This window comes from Atractosteus spatula, chromosome 21, assembly GCF_055471065.1.
Source record: "Atractosteus spatula isolate fAtrSpa1 chromosome 21, fAtrSpa1.hap1, whole genome shotgun sequence".
NCBI lineage: Eukaryota > Metazoa > Chordata > Actinopteri > Semionotiformes > Lepisosteidae > Atractosteus > Atractosteus spatula.
Genome location: NC_142726.1, coordinates 2,575,339 through 2,594,938, shown reverse-complemented (window position 1 = coordinate 2,594,938; position 19,600 = coordinate 2,575,339). Strand labels below are relative to the sequence as shown.

Genomic DNA, 19,600 nt, shown 5'->3' with positions numbered 1-19,600 from the left:
TTGCGTTTTGAGATTTATGTGTTGCACCTTGTAAGAATTGTACATTCAGGCATATACATTCTGTTTGGACAGTTTTTCTGCTGTATTTTTTTTTGCCAGACTGCAATCCTATGATCACCTAATACAGGTAAAGCAGACTAGCTGCTATCTGGTATGCACTGAAGCAGTTTACAGTACGTCTTGCATAGCTGTTAACCTACAGTACATTGCACAATACTACAAAGTGGTAGTAACAGTGTAACCTGACACTCATTTTAGTCTAAGGTACGCAAAAAAGTTTATTTTAGGTAGGCTATTTCAAACTTCTAGGCTGTTTCCATGCTGGGTCTGTTCCTCTGCAGCACAGGATTGGCTATTACAGGACACTCCAGCCTAGACTGCGGGCAGCTTTTCAGTGGAAAAATTCTGGGTAGTTTGGGGTCTAGGAGGGGAAGGTCACTCCTAATTGTGATTTTGTGTTCAGCACACTGTGGGACAGACGAGCAAGACAAGTGAGCTCTGCCCGGGTTTTTTCATCCCAGGAGCATCTCGGCCCTTGTAGTTACTAAGCCCCGTCTCTGGCTAGACAGGTTCTCTGCGTCAGATTGAAATCTCTCTCCCTGACAGGTTTTGATCTTGCCAGGTAAGCATCTCGTAACAAGGGTGCTTGACAACTCGCAGATCTGCATTGAATTCAGATGAAGCGAATCCTGCTGTGGCTGTGGAGCTGAGCAGAGAACCTGTCCTGTCTCTTCAGGTGGCGTTTCGAAGGAGGGAGGGTAGCTGAGCTGGCTTGATGATCAGGCATCACCTTGAGGGTGCTTGTGGCTCCTAAGGGGCTGTAGTGAAGGAAGGTCAAACGTGAGCTTCTGAAAACAAAGATGCTTTCCATCTTTTTTTGCACTGGGTTTGATTATGACATTCTGTTGTCTGTTATATGTGTGTTATAGGTATCACTCATGGACATTTTGTAAGTTTTTTCTCTGTGCAGTTTTTTATGAATTTAGTTCCTTGTGTTCGGCCCTTTCAGACCAGGTTGTTTTCTTTATCTTTCGTCATCTATCAAAGTCTTCCAGGAAAGAAGAAAGGGAATTTTTGCAAACAATTATCTTTACTTAGAAAACAAAAATCAATATACCTTGAAGTGTCAAGTGTGACTAAAGCAAATAAATGTTTGGATTCTGCCTAGTTCATCATGTAAAAGACTGGGCTCATGTCAGACTCTGGATTCATAAATTATGAATGACAAGATTGTTTATTGGGAAGGTGAACAGCCCTGTTCTCATTCATCAATCTCCATTGACTTTTTGCTGTAATATAATTGTGAATGGTGCCTAATGCATTTAGCAGTCTATGTGCTTATTGATGTATTCCCCTTAAAACAGATTTCCAAATCAATGGGCAATATATTATGATACATTATAGTACGAGAGAATTTAAAGATGAAAGTGAAATGAAAAAAGTGTCAGGTTCCCCTTTATCTACAGTCACAGTTTGTCACAGTCAGTCAAATATATTTTGTCTAGTATATGATAAATAAGGCAGCCAAAGAGATTTCTCACATCCACTGAACAGTGTTCATTTTTACTTTGGAAGAATCTGTATTTTCCTTAGGCAGCAAAGGACAAAATTATCAAGTTAATGCTATGAAAATGTCAAAGCTTATCTGAATTTGAAGGCACGGCTTTTAAAGAGATTAATTTATTATGTTTTCCAGTTACAAGCATTTTCTCATTTTCTTGTGCTCCTTGATGCAAAGAGAGGAAAAAACCCTTTGCTGACATGTTCAAACTTTGTTTTCAGTCCAAGTTTGATCAAAATTGTAATATTTTTGTACAATACCGTTGCTGGCATTTGATGAAAACATGTTTTATAGATTAACTTGTATTTTTATTTGGTTTTTAATTATTGTAAACACAGATTAATCTTGGCTTTAGAAAAATGCAGTGCTGTGGTTTTAGGAGGGTTGTGTAAGTGTGTGTGCCTCATGAACTTCAAATGTGTATCACTGCCAGCAGGCATCAGAGAGCACTTGTAGCCACCTCTGCGGTATTCATGGTCTCAGTAGGTAGCACAGGCCAGGGCAGGAATATCTTAGGCCCTGCTGTGTGATTCCACCATCAGTTGATTGCATGGGCTCTGTGATCATGGGTTCGAGCCTGGATCATGTCACTAGTGGGCTGTACCCAAGGGTGATATAATTGCTTAAGAAAGGTGACAAGTGAGAGGAGACCTTTCAGCCCATCTAACCTGCTTGGTTGTTGATCCAAGGATCTCATCCAGCTGTTTCTTGAAAGAAACCAAGGTATGGGCTTCAACAACATGGCTGGGTAGCTTGTTCCACACTCTTACCACGCTTTGTGTAGAGAAGTGCCTCCCGGTCTCTTATCTATTCATTTCCACACTCTCAGTGACACAGCCTCCTCGGTGTGCCTCTGCCCCTGTTGTCACTGAGTCTCTGGTAGGGACATGTTGAGAGGCGAGGGGCTCGAAAGTGGGCTGGTTGGAGGAGAGTCTGCCCACACTTTCTGATTCTTTCCTGTGTGTGACCGCAGGGTTCATTGCTGTGAACCGACATTTTTCTGACTAGAGTGGGTTTAACACATAACAGGCTATTCTGAATTACACAGAGATCTTGGAGGAAGTGCATTTGAGTATAGTCCTCGAGGAAAACGTCTGAAGCTGCCCGTCAGCTCCAAAACTGCATTTCACATCAATATTTCACAGACTTAATGTATATATAATGCATGACCAATGAAAAGTCATTAATATTTTTACATTGAATAGCCCTTTAACCTTTAAGGGACATTAACCTGTCAATATAAGCACAGTAACCTTCAAGCTAATTGCTTTATGTTCCCGGTTCTGATTTATCTTCTGAAAAAAAAGAAATGCCCGTGTTTTATTTCCCTTAAATTCTCTGTTCTTCAGTTGTTTTTGAGAATGTGTGTTGAGAGACATTTGGTTCTCTTGTAGACAGTATTATGTTGAGTTTAGACGGTAATCTGTTCTGGAATCTTTGAACCTCCAAGTACAGATACTGGAAAAGATGCAGGGCTGTTGAAAGTATTAGACAGCAGTGAGAATGGACAAGAGAGGATAAAATCAGCTGGCTTTTACCTTCTCATTTCATTGGAATGCATTTGAGGTGGTGCCAGCTAAAGCAGTTCCTGTTCGAAAGAATTTGAATTTTCCAGATCCAGAGTCTGGGCAGTCAGAAACTATGCACTCTGCAAGCACCGGGGAAAGAAGTACAGCAGCACACTGTCCTTCATAGCAAAATCAAAACCTTATCCGTCAGGGTAGTACCCTTGCTGTTAAAGAATTAATTTGAAAATGTAATTCCCATACAAAACAAGGTGAAAAGAAAACCAAACAAACTCTGGAGGGGTAATCTGAAATCAGCAGTACCAAGCTGGGAGAGTTAAGACGCAGACAGGAGGCGGCAATCCTCTCTGTCAACAGTCTCCGACTCTTGTTAGGAACGGCGCCTTCGCACATACTAATGAGCAGCTGATGCTTGGGTGGCACTGGCTTGGAAGTCAGCGCCTTGCCTCGTTTAATATTCAGGGGCTAGTTCCTCTTCGCATCTGGTGTCGCTTTGGTAAGACAGTCCAGGGGATTAAACAAAGTCGGAAGTGAGGGGAGATGATTGTCATTAGCTGAAATTCATCTCGCCGGTGGCTCGCGGCGATTGTTTATGGGACTCTGGTATTGTGGTGGGGTGGGGGGGGGGCGATAAACACAGGGATGATGACCGTGAGCGCGGCTCCAGTACGGCCCATTGAATGTGGATTCTCTGTCCAATCCACAGAGCGCATCGAGGAGTCCCAGCACTCGGAGCTTATAATGAGCAGCCTGAGTGTGGGGATGTTCATATGCAGCAATCTGCCACAGTCGCCTGTGGAAAGACACAGCTACCCTGATCAGTAATTAACAAGCCACCCAGCTGCCCACAGTGAGCTTGTGGAAAATGAGCAAACCTGGACTGCTTCGTCTTTTTCTTGCAGTCTCCTCTAATGACAGAGGCGCACTGATGGGTAGCGTCCGGGTATGCCATCCAGCTGTTCCATACTCCCCCAACCCTTTGGGTAAATCCTCTGCCTGCTCTCGGTTTTAAATGCGCTTGCACCTGGTTTCCACTTGCTTCTTCTAAGCTCTGCTCTTGCATCAGCCGGCTTTTCGTGTTTTTCTCACTTTCCTGTGTGGATCGGTGAATGCTGTGCTCTTCTCTCATTGTATATTCTCCCCTGTCCTTGGAGTCTGAAGTTTTTAGGCGCGGCACCAAAAATCTGGCATTTTCCCAGAGCCGCACTTTAAGCCAGTTTTTAGTAATAAGCTGTGGCTTTCACCTATAAGCAGCCGGTTGTACCGTCAGAGGCAGAACATTTGGTATTTTTTAGAAGATATGGATGTGAAAGGAAAGAAAATCCCTACTGTACAAGAATACTGTCAACATTGAAATTGTTGCTCTTTCTAACGGGAGAGTTTGTGCGCTCTCTAAAACCCATCATTGCTTACTTAAGGTTCCACCTAGATGCCCTTACATCTGAGCAGTGAGCCTCTTCTCATAACCTTCTCCAACAGGAACTTAATCATCAGATGTTGTTTATTTTTTTCCATAACAAGCAAAAATCTCTCTTCCACAGTACTGTTATATGACAACTGTGGAGTCACATTTCGGTGTGATTGCGATACGCATCGCTCATTTTTTTCATTTTCATCAACGGAGAAAGCTCAAAATAATCCTAATACATTTGGGGTTTGGATTAGTCTGTAGCACGTTTATTAATATCTCTTTGCTACTGCTTACTGCACTCTTTTAGTTTCTTTGTCAAATTCTTAAAGTGTTATTAAGCAAAAAGAATTTTGATCATATATTTTTTTTTAATTAGTCCTCACAAAAAGATGGTGAACGTTATTGGTTGACACCATTTTAGCAAAGTGAGTTTTAACAACTCAAGATCTGTTTTGAGTTCTCTTTCAGAGGAAATGTTATTTTCACTTCTTATTGCTATTTGATGTACATCATGGACTGCTGGGTAGCACAATTTTGCTGTCTTTGTTCATCTTGAGATATCCAGAGGTTAGCTAGGACTCTGGACTTCATTGTCTATGCTAGCCAGAAACAACTAGCAGAAATTGAGAAATACTCTGCTTTGTAATTGTTCCAGTTGCTGTAGTGCAAAAATGCTGTAACATTATATTACAGATTAAAGTAAGGAGATACTACAGATATTTATGGTTATGAAGGTGGTAATAAATGCATAATCAGCTATGTTTTTTTCTTGTGGGCTTGATTACCTACAGATTTTGTGCTTGATAACATATCTGCAGTATATAAATATAGGCTTCTAGAAATCTGGCGGAATATGTGAAGTGTGTCTATGTACCGAAGCCATGATACATATCATTATACTCAAAACAAGGCTGGATCTGGAAGCAGTCAAATACTCTGGAAAATTGCAGTTGTCAAAAATTGTTCAGCTGTAAAATCTTTTTCCTGCTTTAAATATAGCTTCATAGGCACTCAAAATGTTAAGAAAATATTTTTATGCTTCACAATGGGGAAGGAAGACTGTTTCCATACAGCCAAATATAGCTGGGGAATTAGATTATCCTCCTCCTTTCTGCTGTAGTTTGCTACTGTTCGGGTTGCACATCTGAAAGGCCGTTGCTATGAATGTCATAATCATTCCTTCAGTTTGTGTAGCACTTGTCATCACAAAGGATCTGGAAGCGCTTTACTTATAAGCGGAGGGAGACTGTGGCTGTGCCATTTTGTGTCACTGGCTCCACTACGCAACAGAACAGGTGTAGAGAACTGAGAGATTGCTTCAAATATTGAATTAGGGGAGAACTTTAAGGAGTTTAACAGATTGCACAAGTCCAGGATACAAATGATCCAGTACACTAGTGTTAACATCTTTACTCTTAGCAGCAGTGACGTTTAGTGTCTCATGTGGTGGATGACACTTCCCTCAACATGCTGTAATAATAATAATTATAATTGCTTACACTTATGTAGCGCTTTTCTGGACACTCCACTCAAAGCGCTTTACAGGTAATGGGGATCCCCTCCACCACCACCACCAGTGTGCAGCATCCACCTGGATGATGTGACAGCAGCCATAGTGCTCCAGAACACTCGCCACACATCAGCTATCAGTGGGGAGGAGAGCAGAGTAATAGTAGTACTACTGTAGTAGCCCTGTTCATCATGCAGGGGCCCTGGGCTGAAAGCTCTGGTCCAGAGGGAATAGTGCCACCTACTGGCCCAGCACCTTGCCTCCCCTCCAGGTGGCCAGGCCCGGCCTCACATCTCGTTCTGACACCTGGCAAGACCAGGTTAGAGTGGGGCATGAAAATCTATTTGTTAATGTTTAATGTTAAAAAAACAAAACAAAACTCATTTTAATTCATGCACATCTGTTGTAATTGCTAACTAAATAAGTCAACAACATTTTTGCACTTTGTCAGATCTATACCTTTTTAATATTAATATTAAATAATATTATTTAATAATGCTTAATAATTCATCCTATTAAATATTTAAATCTTGATGGAGTGCAGATTTATTCTTACATGTTCTAGCGCTGTTGCCACAGAGACCGAGAGTAATGCTTCCTGCATGTACAGCGCCAAGCTTGCTGACATTTAACACCAGTTATTAATTAGGAACACTGACATGCCTGAGAAATAACCATCTAAGCCACAGGCTTCATCACAGTGTGCAGACAGCAGCTGAATGAGGGCTGAATCAGACCACGATGTGTTGTTTCATAGCAGTATAGTTCCAATATGTATATTTGACACTCTTGTTGAGCAGTACACCTGATAACAAGTGAAAATGCAAAGAATGCCATGATACTGCATTGCCACATGATGCATGTTGTGAAGTACTGGTGTACGGGGGTATCATTACATTTCTACAGCATGGTGAATCTTCATTTCATTAAACTTGTAGCCTTTATTCTGTGTGCCTACGATGCAGTGACAGAGATGACATCAACATTCTTTTCCCTCTCTTCCAGCTCTGTGATATTTCTCTTTATGGATTTGTTTCTAATGACCTGCTACAACCCATCTAACAGGGATACAAATCCTCGCTGCTGTTTAATGACCTCCAAGGCCCCAACTCTCACTGCCTCTCATTCTTTCCCTGACTTTAATGGAAACTTTGGCAGCTTCGTTTTTTTTTGGTGGATTGCCTCAGCTCAGCTATCAGTGATCTCATCTGCAGTGCTTTATGCTCAACCTTTGCCTTCTGCAATAAATTTTGTGACCGAGGCCTCAGATTGTCTTTCAGCTGCTTGCTAGACAAATAGGCAGAACCCAGCATGTGGCAAGCTAGCTATTCTGCTGAAAAACACCCCTGCACCTTCTGGCATTTCCTTTTTTATTTCTTATCTGCATTTATGCAATAGCCATTAACCAGCTCCCCGAGTAAGATAGTTTATTTTAGTCTTTAGTACAAAACTTGGCACATCCTTGTGATATGTGACACCACTGGGGGAAAGCCTGTCTTTGGGGTGTCTTTTAAAGGTGGGGTGCATTCAGTGCATTGCACAGACAGCACTCAAAGTGGAAAAATTAGTTCGAATTCTCTGACACTTCATAAATATAACTAAAATACTGTTAAAGCAAGCAAGCTCAAACCAAAAGGAATGGACTGGCTCCTTCTTTATAGCTCTGGTTCCTGTTATGCCTATAACTTCCAAGATTTATAGGTCTAATTCTAGTGCCAACAGGATAAATGTACGTGAAAATGGAATTCTTGGCTGACTGCCATTTTTTCTTTCACTATCAGTGTGTTGCCCATAACAGTAACCCTCCTGTTTGGCCATTGAGTTACAATCTTAGTAGGTATACTATGGACAGTGGACACACGCTCACACTCACACCAGGGCTAATATTCCCAGATGCCTGTTAACCTCCTGGTATGTGTTTGGGAGGAAACTGGCGCAACTGAAAGAAGCTATGTGTGCTTGGCAAAATGCTGGATCTAATGCGAACAGGTCCTTTACAAAAATCGTTGGGACAGTTTTCTTCAAACAACAGGCTGGGACTTGCTTGGAAGCCTTCGGGAGTAGATGCAGTTTTCTAGTTGCCAAAGAGCATCATACTCACGCAGAACTGAGTATTCACACTTGCTCAGGATCTGGCAGGTGCTTTCTGTCTGTTAGAAATGGACGGAAGCTGATTAAATGAGCTGGCAACGCGGGTAGACAGGTATTGCCAGCAGACCTGTAATCATCCAGAGTGAGGATTCTTCTGAAAACACAAGATACAGATACAGATGAGGGGAGGCCATTTTGGTTCATCTTTGATCTTCCTGAAACGAATACAGTTGTCAGCAGGTAATAATCATACAGTCGCCTCAGAACAGAGTTTAATCTGACACTAGCATTTTCCCTTTTTCTCCGGCTTGTCGGCTTTTTTACCTTTATCCATGGATTTTTCTCCACCTCTGATTTCTGTATGCATCCTTTTTAAACATTCTAAGCACAATTTGGGAGCCCTTTTGCCCAGAGGAACGTTTGCAATGATTTGTGATGCAGCCACCAAGACACGCTAATCTACCATTGATCAGTCTCAAAGCACCACTGGTCCTCAGCATTTTGCTTTGGGATGAATCTGTGCTTGGTTTCTCTCTGTTACTGGGTTTTGTTTTTAAGTTTTAGATATTGTATTTGCCTTCTTAAATGATAAACATTTTATTCGAGTATACGAAGGAACATCACAAACTTTGTGAAGCTGGTGGATTTACTTACTGTACATGTATGCTGTATATGTAGTTACAGTGGAAACTTCTAATGCTAAATGTGTAATTTGGTTAATGAAATGCAACAGCATGCATAGTTAGCATTGCACAATTTAATGTGAATGTATTGTCAGAAATCAAAACAGGATGCTGTGTAACCCAGTTGTTCATTTTTTAATGATTAATGGACTTCATAAGGACTTATCACACCTGGCACCCTTTTCTCTAGACGCAGATCAGTGCTTGAGTACAGTATAATAGGGTTCAGTGGCTCAAAAGTGATGTCACCCGATTGAAACCTAGAGATTGTGGAATGCTCCCAGAGGAGAAGGCTCAGTCTTTGGGTGATGCAGAGCTCACGGCAGTGCTGTCTTACGGGGTGGTGCTGTGTGCACCCTGAGCTTGCATGTGGGCGAATCTTGAGAGGGTTAGAGCACAGCTGCATATGTCTATCAGTCGCTGAGGCTTCTGCAGAGAAATGAAGTTTGAGCGTGAGAGGGGGAGAGAATAACTCAGTAGCACCAACCGTGTTACAGAAGTGCTGCATATTCTCTGAGATTGCAAGCGACTGAGCGAATCCCAGCAGAGACGGAGCAGAGCTGCTCTCATTACATACACTGTCTCAGCATAGTAGTGCCCTCTTGTATTTCAGAGGGATTTCAAGGGAAATAATTGTTTTTACAGAACTGGGATTTGGGCATTTGCTTTAGGGGTGTGCGAAACAGAAAGGGGGTGGAGCCCAGCAGTTTTTTTAAATGCTTCAGCAGGTTTTTTAGCAAGTAGTTGGCAAAGTTCTCTAACAGCACGTAAGACTTTTTTAATGGCGTGCTATGCTGCCTTGACCACAGGCAAAGGCTTAAGCAAGTGTTTCTGTCAGCTAATGCTCTAAGTCTCTTTTTAATGACTATTTGTGAGTTTGTGCATTTGTGGTGCAAGACTCATATTAATGATGCATGTTTTATCTATGATTGATGTAAAGGGCCAATTTAGACTTTGTTATATTTCCTTTAAAACTAATTAGCAGAGAAGTTCATTAGCTACTGTACATGGCACTTCAGGAAGTTCTCACTTATCTAACTGCTGCTTGCTAAAAAAAAATCACTCATTTATAGCCCTGTGTGTCACACCAAATTAGTTCAGATTTTCAAGAGTTGCAATAAACACATTTTCTCTTTTCCAAGCATCACTGTTAAGAGAGGTACAAGATTACATTTGAGGTTTCATTTGAATCATGTTTATTTTTTTCAATGCTATCTACATGTCTGGAGCACATGCTTCTCAGTTTTGATATTTGAGGCTACAAAAGGACACAATGAGGGAACGCTTTTTATACTTCGGGAAAGAAAAACCTGGTTTATTGAATATTGCTAGTTCTCAAAAGTGTTGCTTTACTCAAAATTAATTAATTTTCTTTTAAGGCATTGTAGAGCATAAAACCTCAGTAGGACATCTGTTCTTAAGCATGCTTTAAGCAGTGGCTGACATAGAACAGAAGGTCAGTTATCTCTTCTGTGCAGGACCTGCAGTGCAGAACTGAGGCCCACATCATCACTGATGTTGCCTTCTCTTCTGCATCTTGTGCAGTTCTGTGTCAAAGTGGTCTTTTCATTCTCACTCAGTGTTAAAGCCGCAACTCTATAAAGTGGAAGTAGGCTTTGTGTTGTGAAAGATGTGGTCCCTTCAATGAGACCATTGAATAAAATAAGCACGTCTGGAATTTCAAAAAAGGGAGTTTAGATTCGGAGTATTTGTCGTTAACAGGAAAACCTGAATAAAATGCCAGTAAATACCTCTGGGGTGCAGCATGGGCAGAAACTGGATGTGACCAAAATGAGGGCTGTTAACTACTAATACTGTCAGACTGGGATCCTGCAGGAGTTTGTAATGACAGATCAGCTGCTTTTTCTGTTTTGTCTTTGTGTGTTTTGTCGGAGACGAAGATGAAAACGTGCCGAATAAAGGCACGTGCTGCGTTTTGGTGAGAATTTGAAGAAATGCAGCTAGCGTCATTGACACACTGGGCCACCATACTGAGCGTCATGCAGTCTGCTTGAGATTGAATGTGCTGTAAATAATTGTCACCTTACAGAAAACATCAGTTAAAATCCCAAAGTTATCCCTTCACCCCATGTATCTTTTTTATGATGTGCCATTGATGCAATTGATTTTTCTTTCCCCAAAATGCAGAATGTGATCTATTTGCTGATATTGCTCCCAGTGGTAGATGTTGCAAGTACTGTATACTCTGTTTGATTGAAAATTGATTATGTGTATGCTGTATTGGGATACAGCAGTAAGCCAGCACATTAAAATTCCTGATCCACCATAAAACAGTTAATTGTTTTTTGCATAAATAATGCATTAGAGGCAATAAATGAAGCCCTAAAGAATAAGATGTGCGACATCTCTCTAAAGCTAACCTGTGAAAGAGGAAGCTGTCAGTTAAAATCAGCAAAGTGAAAATGTTACCATTTCCAGAGGGAGCTAAAGTTGTCTCAGGTTTAAAACTTCACCAAAGGTTTGCTTTGGAAAGTGTGGGCATAACAAGAAAGATGCTTGGTAGGTTCCATTTCAGTTTTCTTTTAACTTTCGCATTGCAGGGGATTCTGATTTTTCTTTGCCAAAGGCAGTTGTGTGTAAATGTGAATTATCGAATATTTTCTTTTTTTCTGTTTTTGCCATGCCTCTATTTCATCCAGTCTGGACTTAGTCACCATTCTTTCTTTAAGCCAAGCCTTGTAATAGCTACCGATTGTACAGAATTCACCTGCAAAGTTTTCTTTCTTGTACCGTATAGCACACGCAACTCCTGCCATATTCCCATGGGTTTGCAATTTCATTTCCCTTCAGAGTTATTTCCCTGTACCTCTTGACATGGGAACTCACAGCAGACTTCTTTGTATTGTGAGGGTGAGGATCAGTAGGAATTTAAAACTAATATTTATATTTATGAACCTCTTTACTTTATATCTATGTGAAGTGCCTTGAATATTGTGGCATAAAGGATGTTATATAGAGTTCTGTTGTATTGGAGTTGAGTTTAACCTTTCTTAAACCATTGCTCTAACCTTTATGAAACCATTGAGTTGAACCATTGCTCTCAAACATACATGACTCTCAGGGCAAGAATTTGTTTTTCTTGCAAAACTCAGTTTCAGCTTGTTTATTTGTTTCACAGGTGTAAACACAGCATCTCCTGTTATAAAAGTGTTGCAGAGAGTGATCACATTGTAATGTGACATTTAAGCTGTTTGTAGAGCAGTGATTAACTGCAGTAATCTCTTGTAAGCATTGTTTGCCATTCGGAATTTGAAATTTCAAGAGCACCTTAGTGTCAGATGACTGATCATGAGAGAGGAGCTGCTGAATGCTGAAAGGAGAACATGTGCAGAGTGATGGACTTTTCAGTTCAGAAAAGGCTCATCCTTGCCTTGTATCATCTTTTTGTTTTCTGGTCACACTTGCATGCTTACTCCTACCACTGTGAAGCAATCATCCTTTATGCTCACGATTCTTTGGATTACTGGATTCTTTGGATTACAGTGTCACTGGCTTCACAGAAACATCCTGCCATGCCCTTCCTTACAAATCTGTCAGTCCATCCCTCGACTAACTGTTTTATCCCATTCAGGGTCACAGGGGAGGTGGGATACGCCCCGGACGGGATGCCAGTCCATCGCAGGGCAGGCAGACGCAAACACACACACAAGCCAACTAACCTACCGGTGTGCCTTCGGGCTGTGAGAGGAGACTGGAGAACCTGGAGGAAACCTGTGCAAACACAGGGAGAGCATACAAACCCCACACAGATAGTGCCACCATGCCTGACCTTTGCAAATGCAAAAATGCATGTTTAACATGTTTTACCCCCAAAAGAGTAGGCAAATAGCTTCTAAAATTTGTTTTCATTCCTTTTTTTTTTGCAGATTGCTGATGTCTTGGCCAGCATGAACCCAGCAGTTCTCCTTACACTGGTGAGTTTATTTCAAAGCATTGCTTTTAAGAGGCTGAGAACAGTAGAAGAGCTTAGCTGAGTGATTTCTGCCTGATGAACCCTGGTTGGTTCATGTCTGACAGACAGATTACCTCAGTATATTAATTGTGAGATAGGTGAGGCAATCTCAGAGTATATAGTATGTCGATATTATTGATATGTGTATACATATATTGGTATATTGATGCTGACTGTGCAGTATATTGGGCATCTTATTTCTCAACATTGTTTGTTCTGTGAAGAGACAAATATTTGTAGGCAGTGGCAAGACTTAACAGAGGCGTTTTCAATCCGTTGAAATGATCCATGAAGTAAGAAGAATGTGTTTGCTTTATTGCCCCTGACTCTGTTTTTGAGCTGTTTAGAAATATGTAATTGAAGTCTTTCATACACATTAGCTCAGGTCTAATGTACTGTGCACATCCGTGATCTCCTGCTGTCATTACTTTTCTTCAAGATGCAATTCGTGTTCATTGTAGGGTATCGGGTTTTAGTGCTTTGTATTTTTTTTAGACCTTGGCAGAAAGTGCTTGGCGCCAGCACTGCTAGCATTCCGCTGAAAGAATGATTACTCAGTACTTGGATAAGTTTTGTGTTTCAAAGCCCTTCACAACTACACAGCACAGTTTGTGTAATCCAGGCTGTAGTGTCACCTTAGGTCCAGAATGAAAATGAAACCCAAAGAGCATGGAATATCATGAAAAGATGGGACCCATTCAGTTCTACCAGTTTTGCAGTAGAAGACTGTATTAGAATTGAGGGGAGTTGGGTGTGCTTCTATGACCAGAGAAACTGCTGCGCTTCTGACTGTATGTAGAAACTAATCTACTGTTGGTGCTTCTTTACGCAAAATTATTTTATGTTTCAGTGCTTTACCTGTGTGTGAATACAGCTCAGTACAAGTGAAACAGTGGGCTTATAAAACTGAGGTTGCTTTCTGTCCAAAAGGAGCATCTTTTCCTTATGAGATTGTTAGGACTTAGGATGAGTTCATTTAGCTCTAGGGCCAGACAGGCAGAAGCATCGATGTCTGGCTTTTGTCCGCCCTGCAATGGACTGACATTATTAGAAGACTTGCTAGGAAAGTAATAAGTGTGTCTTTCTTCCAGCGTGGGCTGAATACAGATAGTGGGAGCACCTGCCGCGAAGCCTCCTTTGAAGGAATCAGTCGGTAGGTTTAATTGGTTTCAATAATTTAATAGTGTAATTGCTAGTTGTTCAGGAAACACATCAGGCTTTGATTATATGGAAGATGCCGAACGTGCATGCCTACAAATGAAAGCAGATTCATTCAATTTGATAAGGATTTTGTCAACGAACGTGTGGGAACTGTATGTTGTCTGTTGGATTGTACTGTAATTTTGCTAGCATAATTCTTTCATTTTTCGTTAGATGCTGACAGTCTAATAGACAACAAAACGTACTTTTAATTGTTTTAATTAGATTAAATGAAGTTTCATCTCATAACGTATGATCATATTCCTAGTTTTCCAAAAGCCTTAAGGGAGTCCACGTTTACAAAAATACAAGGCCTTCTATGATTGGTCCAGAGCTACAGTATTTAAAGTACAAGTTAAACATGAGCGTCGGCTATTTAAATGTAACTAGAATGTCTTGTTTCTAGTATACTGTATTCTTTTTTTTAAGTTCAATAAAAGCTGTCACTAAAAGGACACAGAAAAGGGCAACACAGGAGTTTAAATATATCATTTGAACATCCTTGTATTGAAAAGCAGTAGTTAAAAGGTGATAAAAAGGAGGTAAATGTTGCTTTGTAGATGTGATAAACGAGTTACAAGGTTCTCTGTAGGTATAATAAACCGTAGTTTCTCAATCTGTAGTTCTGTAGCTCCTGGAAATGCCTTTAATGCACAGAGGACTGACAAAGATTAACAGGGCAACGTATCACAAGTATGTAGCTATTAATCATTCCTCTTCTGCCATTTGTGAGATGATTAAAAACTCAGAATTGGGAGCTAAAAGTGTGAAGTAGTCAGAGTGAACTAACAAAGCTTAATCACTGTCTACGAAATGTAAAAAAAAAACTTCATTAACATAAGAATATATACTTTCTTGCTTTCGATAATGCCATACAAACTCTCTTGTCAACTGGGGAAAAAACTCAATTTTCACATTGGTCTTGGACACTGCAATCTCATTTGCAAGGAGATAACTCTAATGCCAAGATATTGAAATATTTTTATTGTATCTCTTAATGCAAAAAGAATTTCCTTGCTAAATAATGCATGAGGCAATCTCCTGCTACTATTGGGAAAATAAGATGTATTTTTTGTAAAGCTGAAAAATGATTTTACACTTGAATTAAAAGTTTTTTTCTCATTACCTCTAACCTTATATTGTGACTATTTTGTGGACTGTTCTGCTAGCGTGACATGTTTGTTTTTTAATTGGTATTTCTGCCTGTGACTGGACATTGGATATGAAAAGATTCTTTTTAGTTCTTTCCTATTTTGAAAAGTAAATTCGATAAAATTTCCTCTCCTCTCAGGTCATTCTGTGTCATTGCTCAGTGTTGGAATGCATACTGATATAAAGGACTTTATTCTTTTGATAAATGTCAGCTCCCCCAAATACACTGTGCATCTGCAAAGGCTGACTTGCATTATGAGCTTTTGAAATCCATCAGTATTTATGAGGTGTGCATGAAAAGTGTAGTAGGGCATATTATTTCCTTGTTTCACTGAAATCACTATAGTAATTATAGATCTTTTGTAAGATTTATTTTTAACTCTCAATAAAAGATGGTGATAAATTATAGCCGTGCTTTAGTTTTATATTTATGATTGTGATTTTTTTCTCTGCGTTCACTCCAAAAAGAGCAACTACTGCTTTTCATTGCCATGAAACTGGGTTTTATGAGACCATCAAAGCCACCATACAGTACCTCTCTTTGATAGACAGGAATTTTAAATTAAGATGCACACCAATGGTCCTGATGGTAAAATGCTCAAATGTTTTTCTGTATTTTGGCCTTGATCTTTCAGGTTCCAAGTCAACAATGTTCTTCTGCATCCTGAAATAGTGGAGTGGTGAGTATTTGTTCCCCATCTCCTGCAATATCAATTCTTCTTTGGCAGATAGCCGAGTTACTTTGAAAAAAATATCTCAAAAATGCAAGCTGTGACAGTATCGTCAACTGCAGTGAGCCATCCTTTAGCTCTGGTTTCTTAAATTCAAGTCTCATCACATTGCAAAAGTTGTCCTTTGGTTTTAGTGAAAGCAATGTGAGCTTAAACCCCCTCTTAAAAGAAGCAAAACAAGAACACTTTTATCTCTTCTTTCTCAATAGAACACCTGTTTTTATTTTCTTTTGTGACTGACATTTCAATACACATTATACTTTTCCCCTCCTGTTTCTCTTCATTCTCAAAATGACACTTTATCAGAGCTGCAAGAGTGTTAATCCTGTTTTAAGCTCTGAAAACTCATTCGCTCCAATTGCAGGATCTACAAAGGAACCCCCTAAAGCTCGTGTAATTTGTGTTGAGAGCTCAAGTTGCCTTTTTTATAGGACTGCTTGGTTTCTGAATGTTTTTTTTTTCCTGGTGTTCCAATCGGATAAATGGAACATACAGCAGTTCTCATTCACCCCTTCTATTCCCTGCTGTACGTGTCTTTTCAAAAATATACCTCATCGTCTCTAGTGGCACTCAATTGTGTTTTAGTCGTATCCTTGACATGATAGTGGATAGGTGGCATGGTGACACCGTGGTTAGCGTTGCTGCCTCACAGTGCTGGGGCCCTGGGCTTAGTTCTGGAAATGGGGTGCTGTCTGTGTGGAGTTTGCATGTTCTCCCTGTGTTTGCGTGGGTTTCCTCTGGGTGTTCCAGAGTTCTTCCACACTCCAAACACATACAGGTAGGTTATTTGGCTTTTGGGAAAACTGGCCCTGGTGACCCTGGTGTGAGAGTGTCTGTGTGTGCCCTGCGATGGACTGATGTTCCATCCAGGGTGTACCCTGCCTTGCTCCTGTTGCTTGCTGGGATAGGCTCCGGCTGTCCCGTGAAGCTTCAGCGGACGATGAGGTTAGGAGATGGGTGGTGGTGGGCGGGTCCTCGTCTACCTATTTCAACATTTCCACCTCCTACCAGTTAAGAGTACAGTGTGTAATAACTTCAGGTTTATGGGAGTGCCTTGTGCTGTTTTATCAATTGTTGAGTTTTTTGTTTTCTCTGTATGCATAAAGTGAAGTCTTAAAACATATTTAAACACACAACAGGGTTTGGCTTGCGGGTGTCTTTCCTGACAAGTGTGTGTGCTCGTACCACTTCCAGTTCAGCAGTAAGAGTGGCGAACGCTTTTGCAATTTTTGCTGACATTTAACTATTTTCCACCCGTGAAAGGTTTAAGCATTCAAGCTTTAATAAAAAATCTTGACTTTAAAAAAAGTCTAATTTAAAATTGAGCAATACGGGACGGCATTGTAGGGAGTGAATGCTCTTGCCAGGCCTTCTACATTTATTGAGCAGGTGGTATATAGTGCATTCACGATACTATTGTACCTTAGTGTTGAAAAAATATTTAGTTCTCAAACCAACTCACTCCGTTCTTTTCTTCATTCACATCATAAACATAATTTGACAAAATATAATAAAGTCAACTGCAGTTGTAGATAAGCTAGAATTGAAGCTCAAGAAAAGCAGAAATATGTAAAGAGTAAAAGAAAATGAGATCTCTATATATGGTATAGACATTTGTGATTTGCTGTTTACTTTTGATGGATTCTTTTAAAATAGTTGTGAGATGGGTGTGATCGTTTATAGTTGCATGTCTGGTACAGACAACATTGCTGAATAAAGAAAGTTAAAAAAGTCACTTAAAATCATTTGAAAATTCACTTACAATTATTTGGCAATAGTGGAACAAAATTGGCTTTACAAGCCTTGCAACTAGTTGAGCTGTAATTTTGATGGAGATTAAATGCTTGATGTCAATATACTGTACATCATGAAATGGTTGATACGCTGTGAAGTACTGAGTTATGATACTAAAGAATTTTTAAAAATCCTTTACTAATACATAAGGCTTTGTCCAGTAGTAATTTTAAATATGAGATGAAATAGGAATTAGATTACTCAAATCGAACTGGATTAAAATATACTCTTCTGTGTATTTCTAAGATTTAATCATTCTGAGATTTTGTTCTCAACAAAAAAAAATATTATCGAGGGCATAAAATTGCAATTACTGTAGTTTTGTAAGGCCTGTCAACAGCTATTGTATGAAAAATAAACATAAACAATTGGTTTTGAAAAGTATTCTTTCTTGCCAACAAAATCATTTTTTATTCTTTTCTGAAGAAAAACAAACATACAGTATGTATATTTAGCACAGCTAACAATGGTGAAGTATGGGGAACTGCGAGCGAGCTTTGTCTTAAAGATTCATTTGAGTACACTGCAGAACTCCTTCCTTTAGCTTAGCTGCACTAGGAGTAGGAGGAATGATTGTGTTTAAACAACAAAAAAGGAATTTTATTTTTTGCAATTAGAGGAATCTGTATTAAAAGTGCTTATGATTGAGAACATTTAAAACTGTTTCCTGAATGTATAGGCACAGAAATAAAGGAAAAAAATGAATGTACAGTATATTACCTGTAACAGATTACCATTTAAAGAGTGTCAATGGTAACCAACATTAATTAAGTGCTAAAAAGCTATTTGTGACTGATGCCAACCATTGATTAGTAACTTTTAATAAAACTAAGATCATTTTCTCATACGTTTTTTATTCATTGACAGTTTATTGTTAATAACATTTGCGTTCATAAAACGTCTCTGTTACCCTACTTGGTACTGTATGATACCTTCAGTGCAAAGGAAGCCCTTCATTGATATTGCTCACCGTTCACAGCATTCGTAAGATTCAATTTTATTTTTAGTTATTCAATTTGATGATTAAACATTTAAAATTCAATGATATTATTATTTATACATTTGCCTTTTTTTTTCAGGAAACAGCCAAAGCTGTATTGTAATTGCAAATATTATTCTCTTCTGTATTTTGCAAAATAAGAGTTTCTTGCTTGCTTTCTTCCTTCATCCTGAGGTTGGATCTCACATCTTTTGTCTCGAATTCCAGTTCCAATCTTCTTCGTCTTTGGCAGTGCTGATTCGGGAAGTCTGGTTTATTTTTAGGGCCGTGGAAAGGACTGTTCAGTATGAAGACGTTCATCTTCTGCAGGGGAGGGGCTGAGGATTTTGGGCCTGGTGGTATTCTCAGTCTAACTTTCTGCCCTGTTTCCCTGTCCTCTTTTGTTGGTGATAGAAATATATTGATCATGTAATTGCACCACGCCATGCCGTCTCCACTTGATAGATGTTCTCTGCTGGAGGCGCTGCACTCTCAGACTGGAGAGAGCAGGATTTATACTTCCGTAGTGTGGTAGTGTCTTCTTAATTGTTTCCAAGTAGAGTACGGGTTATGACTGTAGCAAGGAAGCTTGGCTTCTGGCTGGCGAGAACGCCACAGTGAGGCAACATACTGCAGCTTTTCTCCAAGAGACTCTCTTGTAGCAACGCATGAATTTAAAGATCCTCAGCAGAGACTTGCTCTGTGCGTTAATCCCTGAATTATAGGAATTTTTATTGCTCTTGAATAACTGCAGATGAAAATCCACAAACGGGGATCATTCTTTCCCGTTTAATTGTTTAGTGAGGAATATGGCAATACAATAGGCTTCATTTCCCAGTTTAATTTCTTGCCAAGTGCACATTGAAAATACATCCTTAGTCATGGATTGTTAATTTAAATTATACACTCTTAGTAATAATTAGTGTACTGTTAATCCCTAGCTGCATTTGCACTGTGTGTTATTTAGTCATTAATTCCTAATTAGCTAG

The 19,600-nt window shown here is 39.7% G+C and overlaps 1 protein-coding gene across 1 annotated transcript in view; it reads left to right on the top strand.

Moving 5' to 3' along the window:
• Positions 1-19,600, top strand: part of pepd (peptidase D) — a 116,685-nt gene that overhangs the window by 18,107 nt on the left and 78,978 nt on the right. Inside the window, exons 5-7 of the mRNA XM_088938593.1 lie at positions 12,670-12,717; positions 13,847-13,908; positions 15,743-15,787. Of these exons, the coding sequence (XP_088794719.1) occupies positions 12,670-12,717; positions 13,847-13,908; positions 15,743-15,787 (155 nt within the window). The remainder of the gene's footprint in view (positions 1-12,669; positions 12,718-13,846; positions 13,909-15,742; positions 15,788-19,600) is intronic.